The sequence below is a fragment of the Corvus kubaryi genome, unplaced genomic scaffold (genome assembly GCF_017639235.1).
Source record: "Corvus kubaryi isolate FWS band 111438036 unplaced genomic scaffold, C.kubaryi_AGA036_p1.0 134, whole genome shotgun sequence".
Classification (NCBI taxonomy): Eukaryota; Metazoa; Chordata; class Aves; order Passeriformes; family Corvidae; genus Corvus; species Corvus kubaryi.
Window position 1 is genome coordinate 1085230 of NW_024580668.1, and position 21825 is coordinate 1107054.

At 47.1% G+C, this 21825-nt stretch overlaps 1 protein-coding gene across 7 annotated transcripts in view; it reads right to left on the reverse strand.

Moving 5' to 3' along the window:
• RIPOR3 (RIPOR family member 3) overlaps nt 1-21825 on the reverse strand; it is a 42010-nt gene that overhangs the window by 1859 nt on the left and 18326 nt on the right. For 5 of the 7 annotated variants that reach the window (XM_042044787.1, XM_042044774.1, XM_042044781.1 and 2 more), the window contains 18 exons: nt 18824-18970; nt 16489-16567; nt 16087-16110; nt 15898-15951; nt 15043-15192; nt 14511-14574; nt 14095-14138; nt 13294-13419; nt 11974-12119; nt 6800-6929; nt 5844-6428; nt 4661-4797; nt 4268-4400; nt 3709-3817; nt 2419-2583; nt 2102-2260; nt 1116-1318; nt 820-903 (listed from right to left, as the gene is read on the reverse strand). In XM_042044787.1, the coding sequence (XP_041900721.1) occupies nt 820-903; nt 1116-1318; nt 2102-2260; nt 2419-2583; nt 3709-3817; nt 4268-4400; nt 4661-4797; nt 5844-6428; nt 6800-6929; nt 11974-12119; nt 13294-13419; nt 14095-14138; nt 14511-14574; nt 15043-15192; nt 15898-15951; nt 16087-16110; nt 16489-16567; nt 18824-18970 (2539 nt within the window). Of the gene's footprint in view, nt 1-819; nt 904-1115; nt 1319-2101; nt 2261-2418; nt 2584-3708; nt 3818-4267; nt 4401-4660; nt 4798-5843; nt 6429-6799; nt 6930-11973; nt 12120-13293; nt 13420-14094; nt 14139-14510; nt 14575-15042; nt 15193-15897; nt 15952-16086; nt 16148-16488; nt 16568-18823; nt 18971-19848; nt 20305-21825 lie in introns of those variants that run through there. The other 2 variants (XM_042044810.1, XM_042044819.1) reach the window with 2 other exon arrangements.

A 21825-nucleotide genomic window follows, 5' to 3' on the forward strand; every position in this document is an offset into this window, starting at 1 on the left:
AGCTTTTTAGCAGTGTGATGGACATTTTTACAAAGCAACACAGCTGCACCAACTCTCATCTCCTCTGACATCCAGATTCCACCAGGACCCCTCTCTTCCCCAACATACTGGGTTGCAGTTACATTTCCTGACATGATCTCCCCTCTGTTACCTTCTCTCCTGGTTTAGGGCATGCAAAAGTTCCAGGGTACAGGTCACTGTAGTGGGACCATTTTATCAGTACCACCCAACCAGGACTGTCACTGAAAGGGTTAATCCCAGTAGGTGCTTTGCAAATCGACTTTAAGGCCCTGATTTGCTGTTGTGTGGGTCCCTGTTTGTAGACATCAGTTCACTTTGTGTGCAAACCTGTTACAGCTTAGGGCTGTTGGGAAGGTTTAAATCTGTGCTGTTTCTTATAATAGCAATGCAAAAAGTACTTTTGTTTTCTGACTCTAAACAGCTATTGTTAAAAATACCCCCTGATTTAACTTCAGATTCCTACAGGTAAATGTTTAGAACTGACTGATACATAAATCTTGCTCATTTTTCCACGTGCTGGATGTCCCCAGTCAGACACTGCCTTTTGTCCTTCACCGCTGGCAATACCACAGGCGTTCACACATTGCTTGTGCTGTGCCTGGCTGACCAAACCCTCCCAGGTGCCCACAGCTCCCTCTCCTGCTGCTGTGGGAATAATGGCATTAATAAGTTTGGAACCTTGGCAGCCAAAGAATTCGGTGATGCCCAGTCGCAGTAACCCCTCCCAGCTCCGAACCCAGCTGGACACACTTCGCATCCCTGCCTTGGCCCAGCAGCAGCAGAGCTGGGAGCGCTCACCCTGAGGTTCTTCAGAGCCAGACACGAAGCCTGCTGGAGTCTTGCGTCACAGTCAGATAAAACATCGGTGTAAAACAAGACAGCCTGAATGAGCAAAGAGGACAGTAAAACAGAAAGTCGGAAGTGTAATCGAGCACCCAAATCCGAGCGACAGGAGCGGTTTTACCCCCGTGAAACGGAGCAGAGGCAGAGACAAATCACTGGGGCACCGCCGTGTTTAGGGCTCGTTCCCAGCTAGGGCGAGGGCAGGGAGGCAGTGCCGCTCCCGGGGCCGCTCCCGGGGTCCCCGCGCTCACCCGGGCCCGGAGGCTCCCGCTGCCGGCGGCCCGGGCCAGGCACGCCGTGGCCGCTTTGCTCACTCGGTGGTTCTCGTCCAGCTGCAGCAGCCCGAGCAGCCGCAGCGTCCGCGGCAGCGGCTGCAGCCTGCTCAGCCTCTTCCCCTTCAGCTTCTTCAGCGTCTTCAGCCTCCCGGGGCACTGCAGCTCCTCGATCAGCATCACTGCAGGGAAAGGACCCAGCCTCACCCAAAGGAAACGCCTCAGCGAGGAACACGAACCCTCCCAGCCCGGTGCCCTTGGCCACACGCTGTTCTCCCGGCCGGTGACGACCCGAGCGTGGCAGGAAGCAGAGCGGGACAGCCACCCTTTGCCGGCCCTGCCTTCTGCCCCTGCCCCTGCCACCGTCCCCGTGCCCAGGCTGGGACAGCAGAGCAATGCTCAGGCTCTTAGTGCCCCTCCAGGAGTCCTCTGCATCCAATACAAGCTTGAAGATGCAGCCAATACCAGGACTATTTTAAAATAATTCTTTTCTAATACAGAGGAAGTTTTGAAGTACTTTCACATGTTGGACAAGACTCCAGTGAGGCACTGGCTGCCTCAGGCTGCAAAACGCACATTAGTAACCTCTGCAGTTTTATTGCTCTTTTCTGTGTCTGAGTCCAGCTGCAATAGTGAACCAAAGCCACAGGCTGCACTCAGTCCTTGGATCCAGCTGAAGGCTGCTCCTGACTTTGCATCTGCTTTAGCTTCAGAATATCCCAGAACCCACTTTTCAGAGCACTTAAGATAAGCCCAACCTTCACACGAGGTTTATTTGCACATGGTCAGATATGGGAGTCTAACGTTTTTCCTGTTCTGATGAAAACTACATGGTCATAAGAGGAAATAAAATTGAAACAAATTGTCAGTGCAAGGGCTGGGCTGTTTCCTGCTCTGGAGTTGTATCTTGAGCAGGAAGCTGGAGGGCACCAGCCCTGCCAGGAGGAGCCAAGCGCTGCCGTTACCTTCTTTAGCGAGCTTTGCCAGGTGCTTCTCCAGGCTGGCAATGTGGTGTCTCTCCAGGTAACGATAGAACTGGAACAAAGTAACCGGTTCCGTTTGGAAACAGGGAGAGGGGAGCAACCCATCACAGGTGAGGATCTGCTCCAGCAGCCTCTGCAGCACTGCAGGGAACAGGGAGTAGGACAAAGAGAAGACAGTAGGTTGGTTACATGGAAGCTGCTGAAAACAAGTGAGAGGTTTGGGGTTTTTTAAATGCACAAGGACAATTTTCAGCACTGCACTGAAATGAGGTCAGCGTGGTCTTGTGCTCATGTGGTACCTGTCTCCAGGTGGCTGGGGTACTTCTCCTTCACTTTGAGCATCATTGTGTATTTCAGTGCATGGCGGAACCTTTCTGCTGAGGTCACCAAGATGCTGCTGCCGGGCTCTGCAAGATCACTCCAGATTTTCAGATACTGCTTCTTCGTTTTAGTCTTCTGAATAACTGAAACCCAACATTTTAAAAAGTCAGTGAGCTCTAGCAGATTTGGGATTTTACATGAGAAATTAGGCAGCAGATGGCCTATCTGGACATGGGACAGTATTAACTTGCATTTGCATTAGAGATGGTTTTGTTCAAAATGGGACATTTACTGCCCAAATGTTCACACCTGCAAGCACTGATGTCACCATGCTTGGGCTGAGCTCCTGAACTGCCATCAGCAGCTCTTCTGCCTCTTATTTTTCATTTTATCCCAGCATCTGAGTCAGTTCCAGAAAAACTTTCTGGGAGTTTAAGTGGTTGCCCTTCTGTCAGCCAAGGAGGTGCCACTGCCAAGGGTTTTCGGGATCCTGCCTCGTGTTCCTTGCCCAGGGCAGAGCTCTGACCTCAGGGTGCTCTCAAACCCTTCACAAGGGCACGTGAAGCAACACCCTGTGGTTCCCCATTTGGACCCTTGACTCCTCACTTTCACCTCCAGACATGAGCTCCTGCATTTCAGACTCCCACACGGTACCAGACCCTTTGCAGCTCTGCTCCAGGGAACAGTTTATTCTCACATCCTCCAGGATAAAATCTGGCAGCAAATGCTTCCAACTAAAATTTGCATTCTTGCTGCTGTATTCACCAAGATGAGAACAAAAGCCTTCCAAGCATCTCATTGTGCTTTATCATTTTCTCATGTCCAACAGCCAAGGGAAGAATTTAGTAGTGGGAAGACCTGAGATAGAATTCTGTGCCCACCAATCTGTTCCTGCAAGTGGGCACAGAATTGGGGCTGTTTGCTTGCCAAGGAAAAGCACAGATATAAAAGAGGATTTTATTAAGGCTGCTCTGCTGCTCTTTGACTGCAAACTCCACCATCTACAACATCCCTGTTTAAGACCAGTTCAGCTACTCTTTCTTTGAGACAAACTTCTCCAAATATTTTCCTTCTGTGCAGAAGAAAAAACGAACCAAAGAACGAGCCCTGTTTTTTCTAAGAATCAAGATTTAAAGAGCTGCTTGGATGATGTAAATGTTTGCAAGGAATTTAGAATGAAACTCTCTGGGTCTGGGGAGGCTCAAGCAGACACATCAGGGGTGCACCTCTCCCACCTCTGCATGCCTTGGAGTAAGGCAGGTACTCACTTTTCTCGACAGACAGATCCAGGACATCCCCCAGGACTCGCGTCTGCTCTGACACTTCCTCCAAAATGCTCTCCTGGACAACCTGGGCTACATTTGGTGCCCTCAGTTTCTGAAATGCAACAGACATAACTCAGGAGCTGAAACAAGGGCAGGAGCAAGCTCCAGATAAATGAGGATTTGTTTCTTAGAATCCAACTTTTAAGACCAGCAAGAAAACCCCAGCTGCTCTCAGAAGGCCCCTTGCCCATCAAACACCTGCTCCCTGTAGTAGCAGTTTTTCATTCATTAAACATTACCCAAGCCAAGCCTGTGCATTTGCAGCCTGCTTTGGGCACAAAGGTATTGCTTAGAGCTTCAGCAAAACCCAGAGGCTGAAAAGAGGCAGCAGAGTTTGTATGACAAATTCTGTGTGGACACACATGTACAATGCATTTTTTGTACCCAATTTCCATTCTGAGTCTCTGTGCCATTATAAAACAAACAAAACATATTAACTTCTCCTGTAATCAGAATCAGCATTGACAGCCAGTGCCCTGGAAACCCCCAGGCTGCTCTGTACCTGCAGCAGACCTTTGCACAGCCTCAGGTGTGTTATCAACAGCATGTCTAGGTTGTCATCACCAGTAGTTACATCTCGTGCTTCTGGTCTCGTGTCACAGCTCAGGGACTGGAGCACATTGTCATTGTATGTGCTGGTGAGATGAGGGGAAAAAGGAGTTAGAAGTCTTATCACTAAATAGAATTGAAGATGTACTGTCTCAACAGGAAGATGCGAAAGAAACCAGGTGGTTTTGAACAGAAAGCAGCATTTCCTTTAATTGCATTTTATAACCCTTTTTAAAAACATGGGGACACCTTTCTGTGCTGGATTTGATACCACAGCTGTTTCCCAGCCAAGTGTGGCTGTTCTGGGACCCCCTTTGCCTGTCCCACGAGGTGCTGCAGCACATACCTGACACTGCCTGTCCTTATGCTCCCAAACAAGGACAGCTCGTCAGCACTGCAGTCAGCATTCAAGAAGTCAAAACTCTCCAGCACTGTCTCCACCATTAAACTCTCCATAGAGGAATGTTTATGAAGTGTCTTTAGCTGTTAATGAAATATAAGCAGAAATGCTGTAATTTATAGTTAGCAAGCCATTTTGCAGTTGTTCTTTGCTGGTTTTGAAATCATTAGTAATAAAAAAATCACTTTGTTTTTCTGATTTCATTCTTAACACATCAGGGTAGTCTGCTCTCGGTGCAGCACTCTGACCCCAAAATAATGTTGGCAGTTAAATTCAAAATATGTGTTAATATTTCAGTCTCTGTGGATTCCATTTTATCTCCATGCCTGGTAAGGCTGGTGAGAGCTGATGTTCTCTGCATCCTCTGTCACTAACACAGTTTCCACTCATTCCCTGTTTCACAGCTCAAAGCACCAATCTCAGGGGGCTGTTGCATTCCAGCACAGCATCCAAGAGCTTCATATCAATAGTGGATTTCATGGGGCCTATACCTTTGTCCCCCCTGGAAAGGCTGCTTTGAGACTACTTGGTTTAGGTTTTAAGTTCTGTTTTTCCAGGGGTTTCACTGGAGCAGGAGGCCAGGGCAGTCGTGTTATCATCAGTTCTTACTCCAGCCTGGATTCCCTCCCCAGCCCTCGTGTTCCTGCTCCCAAACCTGCAGCACAGCCCCTGCCTGCTCTTCTCCAGGACCTTTCCTCTAAGGAAAGAAGTGCTTCCAGCCCCTCTGACTTGTCAGACAGCCTGGCCCGCCTGCAGGAGCCGGGGGAGCCCGGACACACGGGCTTTGACGAGCTGCTGCAGTCACCTCGAGCTACACCAGGCTTGAAAAACAGCCACAGATTCGAAGCAGACCTAAATGCTGAGGCCCTGACACGCAGCCCAGGTTCTGCTCAGCCCGGAGTTTCCAGCAGGACCGCAGTTCTCTGCCGATGCCGTCCCCCTCGCCCGGCCCCGGGCGGCTCCTGCGCTCCGCCGCCTTTCCCGAGCCCCGCCTGACCTCTGGTGGCCAAACTCCCCGGCTGGGGGCCACCGCTGCAGCCCCGAATCAACCCGACCGCAGCGGCACGGAGCTCCTTCAGGGCTAACAGGGAGAGCTGCACCGCCTCCCGAGAGCAAAACACAACCCTACCTTCAATTTATCCCTCACAGACGAAACCTGGCATTCCAGTTTCTGCAGCTGGGCTTGCCCCTCGCCACGCGATTTCAGCAAATTCAACACTTCCTGGAGAGTCTTGTCGATTGACTTTGCACGTCCATCTGGTTTGAGGTCATTTGCAGCATTCCAGCTTTTCTGGCTCATGTTTTCCTGCTCTGCCAGACGGCGATTCCGGGCCTGGCTGAAAGAGTCTCTCCTGCCTTTGTGACGGCTTGGAAAAGTGGAGGGGCTACTTGGGAATCCATCCACACATGGAGTCTTCTTCAGGATGTCCAGAGTGGTGTGATCCGGGAGAGGATGCTGCAGCTCTTCTGCTCCAGTCTCTTGAATTATCACCAGTGGCAACATCCTGTGATCCAGGGCTGGAGTTGTACTTCTGGATTCTGCCCCTTTCTGATCCTCCGAGCTGAACGAATCTCCCTCGCTCGTCTCCGCCGGGTTGTGTGGCTTGTTCCTCCCAGGGACATCAAACTCACAGGCAGCCAAGTAGCTCAGAATGCTGGGAGGCTGGCCTTCCTCACCTCCATCCCCTGGGCTCTGCCTCTGCTGCAAAACAGACTGAAAAGAGATCCCCAAGTGAGCCTGGAGACAGCTGGAAAGACCAAGATCCCACCTAGGAGAGGGGACTCTGCTTTCCTGGTTCCCAGTTTGATGCCCACCACAGATTACTGGAGCAGACACCCACATCCCCACCATTCCAGCTGCTGAGCAGAGTTTTGTTGGGGGTTTTTAAAATGTTTTACAAAATCTAAACTAGAACGCAGAAGAATAGGGGTTAAAAGAAAAACTTAACAAAGCTCCAAAATAAACTGCAAAGGCCCCAGAGTGCTGCTTTCACATTGCTGGGTGTGCTCCTAAACAGTCTAATCTAGCCCAAAAACCAAGCCCTGGGTCTGTGCTTTACCCTTTGCTCTCCCCCATGAACTCACCAGGTAATATCTCTCTCTGAAGCTGGGGGTGTTTGGGGGGGTCCAGTTGTACAACGAGCTCTTCCTGCTACCCACAGAAAACTTGGCAGTACTTCCAGGTGACAGAAACAGGTTCTCTGTGTCGAAGGGGCTGCAGCAGAAAACAAAGGCCCAAGTGTCAGTGAGGGCAGAGAGCACAGAGGTGTTTATCTGCTGGTAGGGTTTGAACTGGGACGTTTAGTCAGCAACACACGGAATAAAAGGAAACAGAAACTGCCTCTCTGACTAGTATCTTTGATTTCTCCAGCAGAGAAAGACACAGGCAAGAAGGCTGTGGTTTGTACACAGAATTCTCAGCACCCTTTAGACAGAAACCTGTGCCAGAGTCTTTGGAAGAGGAGTCCAGTGGTCCCAAAGGTTGAGGTGCTCTGTCCTCTGACACTGGTGCTGGCCTGGCACTGAGCAGTGACAGGCACAAAACCATAGAGGAAGGAAATACAACACAAATAATAAAACAGAACTGCCAATTTCCCTCTTGCAGAGCACACACCACCTGGAAAAACCAATAAAAAACCTCATTATCCTTCACCTATTAATAAACAATTCCTTTGGCTGGCAGAGGAAGCCTGTGCAGTGCCACTTGGCAAGTTCTGTGGTTCATACAGGTAGGGATGAGCCAGTTACAGCCCCAGAGGACACTGGCTTAGGTCTGCAAGAGTTTGTCAAGTGCTGCTCCAGAGACTTCCTAATTACCTACTTCAGCACAGCCATTAGTTTCTCAACTTCTTTGCAAAGCAGCCACGGAAACTCGGATGAATGATCCCCTGGGATACAACTCAGCTAACCAGGAGAGGGAGAACACATTTCAAGTTAAGTAAAGCAAGTTTGGTTTTTATATGTGTTACTTTTTGTTCCTTGCTGGGTTTCCTTGTGGCACCAAAAGAAAGTTTGTTTTTCCACTTGAGTATTGGCATTTTGAAAAAAGTGAATTGTTTGCAACAAATCTGCAGCCTCAGTGATATGAATACAACAACCAAGGAGCAGGATAAAGTCAGCTGCATTCAGCTGTACATTGCAGGAGATCTAAGTGATAACAAGGACTAATCAATTGCAGGGAAATGAATTTCTGCTCTCTAGCAAAAGTTGAAGAGCAGAGTCCCAACTCTCTCTGGCTTCTCGTGTTGCACAGGGACAGTTCTGCAGAGCATCCTGCAGTGCAGCACTCTGTGTTCTTCCTGAGCAGACAGAATGCTCTGGAGCTCCCCAAACCAGGTTAATTGGCTGAATTAGCCAGTGTCACCCAGCTGGGCTCCATCACAGCCCCATTCCTCAGAGCCACACGAACAACCATCTGCACTGACTCATGGGCAGAAATAAATTGGGTTTCTGACAGCAAGAGCCTTTTAGCCAAAGCCTGCTGTGTTTACTGATGAAAGCAAATTACTCCTACCCATGGCATTCTTAACAAAAGGCACAGGGATCCATTCCTCAGATTTTTTCATTTTTAGCTTTTAATACAATGATGCAGTAATGCAAAATGACACTTCTAGGAAAGGAACAAGAACAAACAACATCTGCTTTGCCCCTTTGGCAATTCCTAAGAGCCTCCAGCAAAATGCAGCTCTTCAGCTGGCTGCAGACAAGCACATGCTCCTGGTCCTGCAAGGAATGACTGGGAGAGCAGAGCAGAGGGGCAAAGCAGGAATGGGGTCTGCTCTGGAGCTTCTATTTTCTCTTGGCTCTGAGCTCCTTGGGCACAATCCATCATCTCCCTCCACATTTCTCCAGCAAACAAACCATCACACTGGGACAGCTCCATGAATCCATCTCTCCCAGCGTTCTGGCGCAGACAGAACCCAGTAGTGGATATTCCAGGGAAAAAACAGAGGAAGTCAGTCAAATGGAGTGGGCTCTCCCCAGACACAGGCTGGAGTTTGAGGCAACCCATAGCTGGGATCTGTCATGCACCAGACTTTGCAAGCAGACTATTGCCTTTAATTGTCACTGGCTTTTCCTCAGTTTGTTTAGTCACTTCCTGAAATCATTGACATAAAACCTCTCCATAGGTAAAAACTATGCAGGAATGTCATTGTTTAACCTTAAATTCTGGAGCAATTACTTTAATGGGGGGTGGCTGTACTGAGAGAAATGGTGGCTCCACATTTCCTGTCCATGTTCCCCAGCCAACATCCACATGCCTGCACAGGATTATCCAGCCACAGCTTTTCAGGAGAGAAAAACTCCATTTAAAAAAAAAATCCAAAGTGACCCACATCTGATCATCTTTGCTGTCTCCATTCTGTGCCCTAATCACTCCCCTCCTGTCCAGCCACTCCATGGATTCAATTCCCCCAGACCAGATGGGCAGATAGAATTCCCTGCCTGAATTCCACTGCTCAGCCTGTGAATCCAGGCTTACATTAATACAAGAAAAAGCCAATTCTAGTCAAGTGGACTGGACTCACTGTTAATGATGAGATTTTTCTTTCACCCACTCAGCCCAGGGGAAAATGCCCATGCAATTCAGCAGAGAGGTGGTTGTTGGGTCCCACCCACCCTTTCCAGCCCAACAAGCACCAGGCTCCAGGTTATCCAGCTTGGCTCAGCACCAGCTGTGAGAGCACAGAGATGCACCAGTGGATCATCGAAGATCCTGCAGGAGGAACTGCCTCTTCACCTAAGCTTGCATCTCTAAGAGCAAGACTGGCAGTAGGTATGCATCCCAAAATAAAAGCCAGACTTTCTTTTTTACTCTGCCTTAAGGTTTTGTGCTCCTGCTCCAGGAACCCTTGTGAGCCAGGCCAGCACTGCTCAAAGCAGTCACCAGAGTGGTTCTGACTGGATGGTGCCCCCTGGATCCCAGTGCAGGGCACTACTGGAGTTCTGAAAAGAGAATACAGCCCTCTCTTTATCCTGCATGTGAGACAGAATTCAGACTGTTGTTTAGGTTGGCAAAAACCCCAAAGCCTTTTGCCAAACTGGCCAACAAAGCCGTTCTGCAACGGCCCCAAGCTCATTCACACTCCTCATGGCACAATCTATAAAGGAGCTGAAGGCACTTTTGTTTGAGCCCAGAAGACCAGAGGCCTATTTAAAGAAAATATACATTTAGAAGCAGAAGAGAGAGCTACATTTGGATTTCTCACAAAGCAGGTCTAGACTGAAAGCTTGCCCCTCATGGAACTTTGGGTAAATCAGATGAATTTGTTTAGTTATTCTTAAATCAGAGAAAAAAGCAGCTGTTACTTTGAGTGCTCTATCTTTGAAAACAGAAACACCCTAAGTTATCACCACAAAGCTCCTCTTTTCTGTAAACAACCTCAGCAGACTGTCAGAGAGGAGAGGCCAGCTCTGCACAGCAATGCTCTGGAGAATCCACTTGGTGGGATCCCAACGCATCTCAGGAAACTTAAACACAGCAGAGACACAGAGCTGGAGCTCTCATGCACTGAGAAATTCCAAGGGGGGATTAATTCCCAAAGAAAATGAGTCACCACTGCCCCGCTCCCAGCTCAGCTGCTGCCAGCTCCAAGGGCTGTGTGATGCTGTCCCAAATCCCACGGACGTGCTCCTCTTGCCAGCCCAAAGCTGCACTCTGAGCTGGAGACTGCAGCCAGAGAGTGTCAGCAGCACTGGGATGGGACTTTTCTAGAGTTTTGCCCCAAATACAATTTGCTTTGGGGATTTAGGTTATGAGGAACTGTGCAATATCCCAGAATTGGAGGGGGTTTTCCTCATCCAGTTCTTTTGTAAGAACAGCTTATGTGCATGATTAATTCTGAAGTTCCTGACAGTGAGGACAGGAAGGGAGTAGATCCAGCAGCAGGGAATGAAGGACTGTCAGTGCCACTGCTGGGGGTTCACAAGAAGGGAGCAGAAGTGGTTTCTTCCAGACTCTATATTCTCCATATACCGTGGCCACGGTCAGCTCTCACGAGGAAAATGCATCATTAACAGGGGCAGGCAAAACTCTGCCAAGGTGAGTTCATTTCTTGCTGACCTCAAGAGATTTGTGTTTGAAAATAATTTTCAGGTGCTGTGGCAGGGACACATTTTTCAGCCCAGTTGCAGGTACAAGTGTCAAGGACCACTGCACATGCAAGGGACACTCGGAAAATGGTACTGGATCAATAAGGCTTTACCTTCCCCAGCCCCAGAAATGGAACCAGAGCTGTTTCTGATTTTCCTGCTGGGAGCCTGGGGCCTTTCAGGGAGGGCCTGACAGCAGAGGGGTGTTCAAAGGCCTCTGGGCCATGCAGGGCTGGGAAGAGCCAAGGCTGCAGAGAGCCACATGCAGAGGGACATGCGGAGAGTGTCCTCATTTCACTGGGCACCTCACTAAGGGGCTGGTGTAATCCTGGACAACAGCAAATGCAAACAGGTTAAAAAGTCTTGATTTGTTGTAGATGGCTCTCTCAATGTGGAACAACAGTGCCATAAAGCAGAAATAACAGAACTACCTCAAAACCCTGTGCTGGTGAATCTGGAGGGAGGAATAAGTGCCAGTGCACTGTCCGCAACAGTGAGAATTTACTTTTAATAACAGCATTAATCCACTACAAAAATCAAATTACAAATTTAAAATATAAAACAATTTAACAAACCACAGGCACCGTGACAATGCTCAGCTATTTAAAAGGACATCTGTAAGCAGCTTCCCTGGAGTGCACAAACAGCCTTGTGTCCATAACTACCCACAGCACACAGACGAAGGTGCCAAGTCTTTGGGAAAGCTGCTTTTTTAACAGAATGTGTCTTGGTAATAATGACTGTCCTAAAACTTCAGCTGTGTATTTTTTTCATTGTGTCCAGAAACTGCTACTTCCAGTTTCATTTCATCACCTTTAAGATTATTTTTCATGTTTTGTAGACACACATACATTGCTTGGAGTTAGATCAAATGCTCATTGTGAGGAGCAGAGAGCTTAGTAAGGCCACTGGCGAGGTCCCACAGCTGTGGGGACACCAAAGGAAGAGCTGAAAGGTCATAGGAACAGCTTCTGTCCCTTTCTCTTCCTGCTCCCACCATCAGATCAGGCCCAGGGGTTGCTGTGAGGGAGCATGGGGCTGTTCTCTACCCTGCACCTGCTCTCAGATAGAAAGAGGTAAATGTTGAATGCAACTCAGGGACACACCTGGGAGCCTTTCATTATTTCAAATGTTTTCTAGCTGTTGCTGTTTGAGGCTGTACTTACTTCCAGAGGACCTCCAGCCGCAGCTTGATGGTGCCCAGCTCAGTTATATCCACAATGATCGCCTGGGGCTTGGTGGTGAAGAAGTTGACGCTGTCACATGTCACCACCCCCACCAGGATAGTGGCCAGGCCTCGCAGCTCTGTGACCTGCAGGGACAGACAAACACATCCAATTCCATCTTACCAGACAATCCTAAATCCCCTGCATGGAGAAGAGAACAGCCCAGGTCAGATCTGCTCTGAGGCCCACAACAAACCAAGCCCTGATACTCAGTTCTGCGTTCCCAAACTGCTGTGAGCCACTGTCCCCACAAGGAATATCTCACAGGAGGCTGCCAAAGAGGGGAGGGGTTCCAGGAGCTGGGCACACACAGAGCTGTACAGCATTCCCATTTTTAAACCTGCTATGTATTTGTACTGGGCAAAGATTACTGAGGACAAAGTGGAAAGAGCAGGAGGTGTGGAGGACATTCATCAGCAGATTTTCATAAGCTGACAAAAAGAGTAAAACTATCCTTGTGACACAAAGTTATACAAGTTTTTACAACAATTATGGTAAAACAGGGATCTGAATTAACTTCTCACCTGATCCTCATTGTGCAGTAAAAGTAAAAAACCACTTCATAAACCCATTTCCAAAGGCAGTGCTGGCAGGGTGCCAGAGTGTCTCCTGTGTAACTCAGCTCCTGCTGCCAGGGGAGGGAACTCTGCAGGAGCTGCTTTAACAGGCTGCCAGAGCCCAAAGGCCTGCACTGGCACAGTTTCCCAGTAGGACAGGATCCAGCACAGCCTTCAGTCTCAGCTCTTTTCAGGCTGACAGGAGTCATGCTGCAGAGCAGCCCACAAGTGCTGCTCAAGGATTAACCCCACCTGCCAGGGCAGTGCCAGAACCAAGCATGGGTTTTCTGTACAGGAATTTCTCTCCTCCAATAGAGAGCAGTACTACAGGTACTTAACATCCACATGAGGGATGGGAATAATATCTATATCCACATCTGTCTCCACATCCAGCTGCATCCTAGAAATTCCCAGATATTGATCTAGGACCTTTTCAGAAAACCAACCAAACAAAAAACCTGAAACACAACCACAGATCCCAGAACATGGGAAAGCAGGTGCACTAATACAGTCACCAGTGCCAGGAGCAAAGGAAAATCAGAAGTCATGTCCCTTCACTAGGCAGAACATGGATTAACTGCCATTTTTTACATAGCTAGAGAAAGAAAAACCAAGAATTTTGAGAAACCCTTGGTGGTCTAAGGGGGAAGTAGCAGAAGACCTGTTAACCCACTGATTCCAATCCAACCATTATACACCACACCTTGATTTCAAACTTCTCGTGCAGATTGGGTATAAAAACCTTTTCTTCCTCATCCCATGTTTGGCTGTCATCAGTCTCAATTTTGCCTTTCAGCCTCCATTTTTGGCGCCCCAGTCGCACAAACACCTGGAAACCACAAAGAAAAGAGCCTGTTGGGCCAGCATGTCCCAGACTATCCCCTTCAGTCCACAGGTCCCACACTGTTCCAGTTCTATGGAAGCAAAGCTGCTCCCTTGATCACTGTACACTGGGAGCTTGGATACAGCCAGAAAACTGGAGACAGGAATTGGGGGTGCAGGCTTCAACCCCTGAAGTCAGCACCCAGTGCCACATCCCACCCACTGGAGAAGGAGCTCAAACCACACTGCACTGCAAGTGGGGTGGTGCTGAAGTACCAGGACCCTGGAATTCACTGGGAAAGGTCAGGAGCAGGAGAGCACCCAGGGAGACACTGAGTGCCTTGACATCACACCAAGGGCAAGCTTCCAAGAAACAGGCAGCCACTGCTATTTGATTCCGGGGCAACTCTGAAGGCAAAGCCCTGGCAGCTGGGTTTGATAGGCAATCACTGGCATCATTTAAACGCTCCTGTAACACCCAAATCACATCTAATCCCCTCTGTCCCTCCCCAGCCTCCAGGGGCACAGTGAGTGTGCCAATGTTCTGTTCTCCTCACAGCAGAGTGTGGATTTATCACAGTCTGGCTCCTGCTTTCCATGTTCCACCCCTGCCCTCCTGTGCTGCTCATGCACTCTCACTCCAGGAAAAGAAAGGACAAAATATACGTGTTATATACTGCACCTCGTACTGGTCCCCGGGGCAGAGACGTGCAAAGCCCACCAGCCCTGAAAAGAGAAGGAAAACTCCCAGTGTTTGTCAGCTTTACAAAGCCCCCCAACACCTCAGCCTGCAATGAATCAAGTGACTCTCTGGGTAGCGCTTCCTCTTGTCCTCAGCTCTGAGCAAAAGCTACCCCACCAGCCCAGTACACTCTTAAAAGGAGAGCATTTTATTGAGCTGAAGAAAGAAAGCTTGTCAGCCTTGTATTCAAGTATAAAACACCATGGCAGGTCTGTTTTACAGCACTGGAGCAAAATAACTTTACCAAAATTCTGTCCAAGATCTCACTGAATAACTGGACTCTCAGTGGATCAGATTGCTACCCAGAAACCCCAAATCAACAGATGAGTCTTGAAGGAAAGGAAAAAGGAACCTACCTTTCATCTTCACATGAAACTCTCCCAAGTGGACCTCCAGTGCCCCCTCTATAAAGCACATGTCCTGAAAGAAAGACTGCACAGTCACCAGCACTGCCCAGCAGTGCAGAGGAGCTGCTTCCCCACACATGCCATTTCTTTTAAAGGACTGCATTCCTTTTATTTTTTTTTTTAAAGGGCATACAAACATTTTCACCAGTAAAGGCAGATAAAAGTAATGTTAATGGATTCTGTAAGACATAAAATCTTCTACAGAAGACTGGAACTCCTTGAGCTCCTCACTGTCAGTTACCTTCCATCAGTGGTTTTGTAAAAATAGCATAGCTCATTCCTTCAATTCTCATCCCACACTTCCAGTGGAAGACATAAGAGACCCCAGTATTAAGGATTTTTCATACAATGTACCTGCATTTTATTCACACATGCTTTTAACCCACACCATTAAAAAAAAAAAAAAGCCAGCAGCAACTCCCAGTGCACTCTTTGTGAAGGAGCAGTCAGGTCCTGCTTACAAGTGTGAAGGATTTCCTACCTCTGTGCACTCCTGGACGTTCTTGTAGAGCTCCACCAGGCTCTCCCTGGAGGCTTTGGTGGAAGGGGACAGGGAGAAGGCCTGTTTCATGTTGGTGGCCCCATCCCGCAGTCTGCACTGGATGCAGTAAGCTTCATAGAGCTCTTCCACCTTTGAAACATGGGAAAGAAGGAGCTGGAATTACCCTGGCATAGTTAAGGCGTTTTGGAAAGGAACATCAGCAGTGTTTCCTGGCCAAAACAAAAAGCAACAACCAAACCAAACCCCCTGTCAGGGCACTGCAGGATGCTGCAACTCCTGCATTTTACAGAGTGCAACAGTTTGCTCCTCAATATCCCATGCTTTTTTTTCAGGAATACCATCAGCTCTGCTTTTACCAGAGTAGAAGACAAGTAGTAGAGTAACACTTTGCTCACAAAAATTGCAGAGCAGGAAACCAATTCCCTCAACGCAGGCTCAACCCCCTGCTGTGTTAGCTGTGCCAGAGGAGAGGTTCCAGCCCTCTGGAAGCACTGGCAGACAGCAGACACAGAAATGCCCCTGTGGCCCCTCGTGGGAAGGGGGGAGAACACATCAGGCTTCAGAGCAGCATTTTCTGAATAAACTGGCAGAGAATGCAAACTGGTTTCACAGGAAAACTCAGGTTGGGTCGTGCCCAACATTCAGCCTGAATAGAACCATTCAGGAAATTAAATAAATAAAAATCCCCTCCTCCTGTAAAAAGAGTGGCTACAGCTTTCAGCAAGCCCCCAGCATTCTCCCCTTCAGATGAATTATAATCAGAGTGTTTTCCATGTGGATAGATCACTTACAAAGCAGTGTGAGCCTTACAGGTACAAGGTATAAACCCCTTACCTTGCTAATGTGAAACTCCAACTTTCTGATGTATCTCTCCACAGAGCGGATTTGCTTTTGAAGAGGGCAGAGAGAAAAAAAGGGATGTGAGAAATTATTTCCTAAATGCGCCATTAGGTAACACAGCAGACAGCAAATCACCCATTTTCCTCTTTTGGCAACATTCCATCTCATCCCCAACAGCCTTACCTTATCCAGGTCATAGTAGAAAGCCTGAAAGAGAAACAGCACAGGCTGAGGAGGAGAGCACCTGTATTTGTACACAGTGATGATACCTTCATACATACTGCAAGGCTCACTAGGACATCCTCATTTACACTAAATTAATATTGCAAACACTGATCACTGAGCAGACACAAGGAGGTACAGCCCAGTAAAGAAACATGATCTGAGGAACACTGCTGGATATTGGCAATGAGAAATCCCAAGCTCTCACAACGAGGGCTACCTTGCTTGGGAAAATTCTGATTGTGATGCTTTGCTGGATCCCACCTCAGTGTTTTAACTGGACAACCCCTGGGAGTCCCAGGAGGGAGAAAGCACCTACTTTTGTGACTGTATTTAAGTACTTAAACATTAAAAACACCTTACCAATCTAGAGTTCCTTTTCGTATCTTTGTGTCGACCAGAGAGATAATCCAGCTCAGCCTGATGTGCTTCCAGGTATTCACTGCAGAGAAAGCAAGCCCACTGTTAGATTGTCCCAGTGTGGTCATTAGAGATTCTCTGGGGAGGCGTTTCAGCAGAATGTTACAAGGGATGTAGGAGGACAATATCAAGTTCTAACACACACACAAATCACAGATCTCCCTCTCAGATTCCTCTAACTATTCCTGCGTGACCCCTTCCTGTAAGGCAGCAGAATGGCTCAGTTGTTGAGGAAGCCTCTGCTTACAGTTACTGAGGAGGAAGGACTCACCAACCAACTCCATCTTAGAGAGCCAAAGACTTGCAACATGAAACACTTGCACTACAAACCCAAGCTCACAGGAGCACTGCCCAGGTAAGGTGGGGCCGATGCCACTCAGTGTTTTAGCAAACTGAGCTGAAGACCCTATTAAGGCAATTTCTTAATGCAACTATTACTTTTCCCAGAATGAGAACTCTTTTTGCAAGGTGTGAAGCACTTGGTGCCAGCTGGCTTCTCTAGAGTTGCTTGCATGCATGGGTTGTTGCTTGCATGCTTTACAAGTTTCCACAGGGCCTTAAACTTTTTCAGCTGAGACCATCTTCATCCAACTTTCCTTTTAATACAGAGCAGACTTAGGTAACTTTTTCCTCTAATGTTTAAAAGGGAACCAGAATCACCTGGTAAATGCTACATTATTAGACAGTCTCCGAGCAGTCAAAATAACTTCATTTTAGACAGCTACACTTCTTCACATTTGCTTTGATGCATTTCATTTTCTTACTGTTCCAAAACCAGGTCCCCCAAGACATCCCACGTCTCCAGCATTCAGCTGTCTGCTCTTAACACCTGCCCAGTAAGAGCTCAGTGCAGAAGCAGCCAAGGCTGAAGGCAGAAGAACATTCATTTACCTTTTAGAAAGGCTTCATCACTTTTAGATTTAGGTATGTTAGAATGACCAGCTTGATGGAATGGCACCCAGATGGTTAACAGAATAAAGAGTTATTTTCTACAACTATAAAGAAACAGGCACATAAAATATGTTCTGTACTAAAAATTCGAGTCACTCCAGCACCGAGTGGACTTAAGTCTGCATTTACTTAAAATTTGGCCTTTGCATTGCTATTTGATACAGCTGTTTCCTGTAGGTTACTTCAGTCAATTAGTCAGCCACTCACTTTTGGCAGGAGGCTGATCATGTGGCACTCACTGCAGAACTGGGAACAAATTTTGATCCACTTTATAGTTTCTCCTCCCTAAGCTCAGATAAATTCTCAACTCTGCAAAAACATTTGGTTTCCTTGTTTCTTTTAAATCTAAATCCTCTAATAAGACATTGGTGGATATTTTTAGGGCTAAGACTTCATAGTCTTTTATAGGACTGAAAACGTGACACATCTGACTTTATAAAGTGTTACTACAGTGCATTTTATGTTCTTTGCTTAGGAAAACAAACTAGGAGCAAAATGCATACAGGAGCAAAATGTGGAGGACAGCAGTAACACACTGCTGGAACTGTTAGAAGGGTGCCAGCAGAAAGAGCTGTGGGGTTTACACATCCAAGGGAAGGTATTTTATCTTCTGATAGCAGCTGCAGGGTGTAAATGAAGTTCCTGTAATAATAGAACATTCTGGGAAATCAAAAAGCTGACATTTTCAGGTGAATCTGCTTAGGCCTTTGTGTTACAAGACACCTGAAGATCACAGAGCACTTTCGAAATCCAGAGTTTAATTCTACTAAGAGGGAGAAAAAAAATAAAGAAAAAACCCCCACTGAACAACCCTCCTAGAGCAGCTCATTCTGTCAGTGTTCACTAATCAGCAGAAGGAAAACAGAAGTGGTTGATGAACCAGCCTCCCCACTCTGCCTTTGCAGGGCACACCCTCATCTTCAGACTCGATTTTAAGTCAGCTTTTTGAGTCAAAGCAAACTCCACACAGTTCCCTCTCCAGAAGCTTTTTGCCAATCACTCCCCAGGTCTGGCTGTCCCATCCCTATGCTGCCACCCTGCCCTGAAAGCCTCCCTTCCTCATGGAAGTTCAGCTGCTCCCCAGGAGATGGGCAGAGTTCGCTGTCACTTTTTACAGTGTAATTAACTAGGAACAAACAAAAACATCAGAGCACTTTGCTTGCAAGCAGACTGTCTGAGAGCGAATGAAACTTGTTTTACAAGGTCCCAGGCCTGGGGAAGTCACCACATGCGTTTGGAGATGCCAGATGGAGACAGAGCACAGTGACACACAGACTTAAGCAGCATGACTAGGTAAGGCAAATTACAATATTGGAAAAGTCCTTACTTAAGTCCTTTCTTCAAAGCTTCAAAAATTTTCTTCACCTGCAGTGGCTTTGGATCCCAGATGAGTGCCCCCTTCTGCAGGGAATTATAGGCCTTGGGGGGTTTCAGTGACATCCTTGATCTCACTGAACTTCTGCTGAGGGACTTGCTGTAGAAAGAGAAAAGAAATACAGGAAAGATGCAAACCCCATCACTTGGGAGACAAGAGATGCCTGAGCCACAGAACTTCCAGGGTACAAGCTCTATCCATTCCCATGTGCATTTACTCAAAATCACCAAGTTCTTGGACACCTGAGCACACTCTGGCAGACAGCAGAAACCCCACAGTGCTGGCTCTGTGTGCCCAGCAGGCAGGGCAGCTGCCAGAGCCTGGGCACAGCCAGGGTCACCCGCAGAAGGGAGCTCTGCTGCAGGGCCAGGGCAGTCCCACTCTCACTGCCACCTGCAATCCAGGCAAAGCTGGCAAGGAACTTCTGCCTGCTCAAGGTCTAAGTGGCAAAGCTCACCCAAAGAGCCTTCAGAAATTGCTATTTCTTCACTTACACTCAGCATCCATGTAAACCATGGCTCAGAGCACTCCCCAGGTTTGAAAAGCCAACTGCCAGGCCCAGATTGCATACAAGATATAATTACCAAGGGTTTTTTCAGCCTCTAACCCCTCAGCTAATTGCTCTTAAAAGCAACTGCAAAATCAAAATTAAGTATTGTTTCTACAAGAAGTGCCCCACACAGAATTTTTTTGTGCCAGCCTAAGGAGTTGGAACACTCTAAACCATCAGTTATAGCCAACTGTAAAGCAGAAAATGAACTCTCTGCAAATAATTCCTGCCTGGCTTACCTCTATCTATGTGCGCCCCTAAGTCTTGGCTATTTTTATACAGGTTTGTTAATAATCCCTCTAAGTAAAGCCTCTAAAATAACATTACCTAAAGAAGTTTCCCATCTACCAAAGCAAGCCAAACCAGGCAGCTGCTCTCTGAACAGCTTTCTACCTTTTCTACAATTTCCATCCTAAATTCAACTCACCTGGAGAAATTATGAACTTCATCAGGCTCAATAGTTAACAACTGGCTGGTTTCAGTTCCAGGCATGTAACTGGAGGCCTAAGGAGATTATTGTGCTGGGCGATTAAAGCCCAGACCCAACACACCTGAGAGCTGTCCCCAGTCCTATTAGAGAAGCCCTTGAGTAACTACTTTAATTATCCTTGTCCTAAATTTCCACTTAACTCCAGTTTTTAACATCTGTTCTGCAAAAAGTCTGATAAACGAGGTGTTGCCAAACATTACTGGGTACTTAATTTCTTCACACCACTGATTATCTTGGTTTTTTATGATGCCTTTATGTAAAGTATTAATTAACCAAACCATTTGGAGCTCAGGTTACCTATAACAAGGAACATAAGTGTTAAATTAGAACCTTACATTAATATTACTTTTCTTTATTATGATAATGTATCTTTGAGTATTCCAGGCAAAGTGAGAGAGTTTCAACAGGAATAACACTGGAAGGGACAGTCTGGACAATGAGCAGTTGAAAGAGTCTCCTAGAAGGCTCATTACTTAAAATTCTTTCATGCTAAGAAGAAATAGCATCTAATTCCATTGGAGTACTCTAATTAGCAGGATACCAAATAGAAGATACAAGATAATGCTGTTTTGAAATTAAAAAGCCCAAATTACTCCTGGGTTTTGTTTCATTTTGGAATCTACCTTCAGATTTTTTGGAGTGCAGATCCTAGATTCTGGAAATGAGTTCCCTTCATGTGGAAGTGCAGCATCTCAGTACTGCACACAGACAGGCTGGGATTTCCCACTCCCCCTTTTCCTCAGCATCTCCCACTGGCTGCTGCAGCCCATATGAGCACTGATGTGAAGAATCCCATTTTCATACATTTCATACGAAAGTTAAGTAGCTGACATGGCCTGTAGGGCCAGTAGCTAAAAGCTGAATGTTCTGTTGCTGCTTTCCCTTGTGAACCTCGTAATTTAAGTATCAGATTTCCCACTATATAGATAAAGTAATAACATTGACTTCCTGTGGAGACCATGGTGGGCAAACACAAAATCGTGTGTCTGACTGAGAGACCCGAGGGGAGGTTGCTAAAGAAAAGCAAAAGTATATTTAGCATCTGCTCAAGAGTGTCCATATGGGCCTGATTTGTGTGTCATCCTTTGGACAGACCTTGCACAGGGCCCCTGCAAGCTCCTGCTGAGTTTTGCAACAGTGCCTGAGGGAGAGATAAGTTAGGAAAGGGTGATTAAAAAATTTCTTGTCCATGCCAGGGCAGGCTCTCATGTTCACTGGGCTGTGACTGAATGTCTAGTACAGAAATCTTCCTTACTGCAGTGGTTCCTGCACAAAACTGTCTGTCTAAACACTTACATAATGAAAAACAACATCGTAAAAGTGCATAAAGGAGGCACTTGGTCAGGAAAGCTTTGCAGTTAGAAGTAAGAGGATAACCCTAAGGGACACATGAACTTTCTGTCTGGAGCACTGGGACCCTGCTGGACGATGCCTGGCGGAGAAACAGCTGCTCCCCACAGCTCCTGGTGGATCCTTTCCCTGCTAGAACTCCCACTCTGGACTGGAGCTCAAGCCTGTTTACGTCATCTGACAGAGTTTTTCTCCAGACCTTAGCAGCTGGTGGGATTTTAGAGATCTGATCTTTGCTAGGGGTAATATTAATTTTCACTTTCACCAACTAATTAATTTATTCAAATTGAAGAGTTCTCAGTTGCATCACAATCATACTGGGATTTCATTTTTTGCTCATACTTTACCAGGCTGTGTTTAACCAAAAGTTTAATTCAGTCATCTGGTTCTTTGAGAAGGTATTTAGTTACATGAGTGAGGTATTTTGCTGATACAGAAGTGGATTTTTTTGAGTACACTACTCCTGGAGGCACACTTCCCAAAACTTCTACGTGGTGCTACTAAATGATTCACTCTGATATTTCTCTAGCATGCACTGGCAGTCAGAGGCCATATTAATTTTCC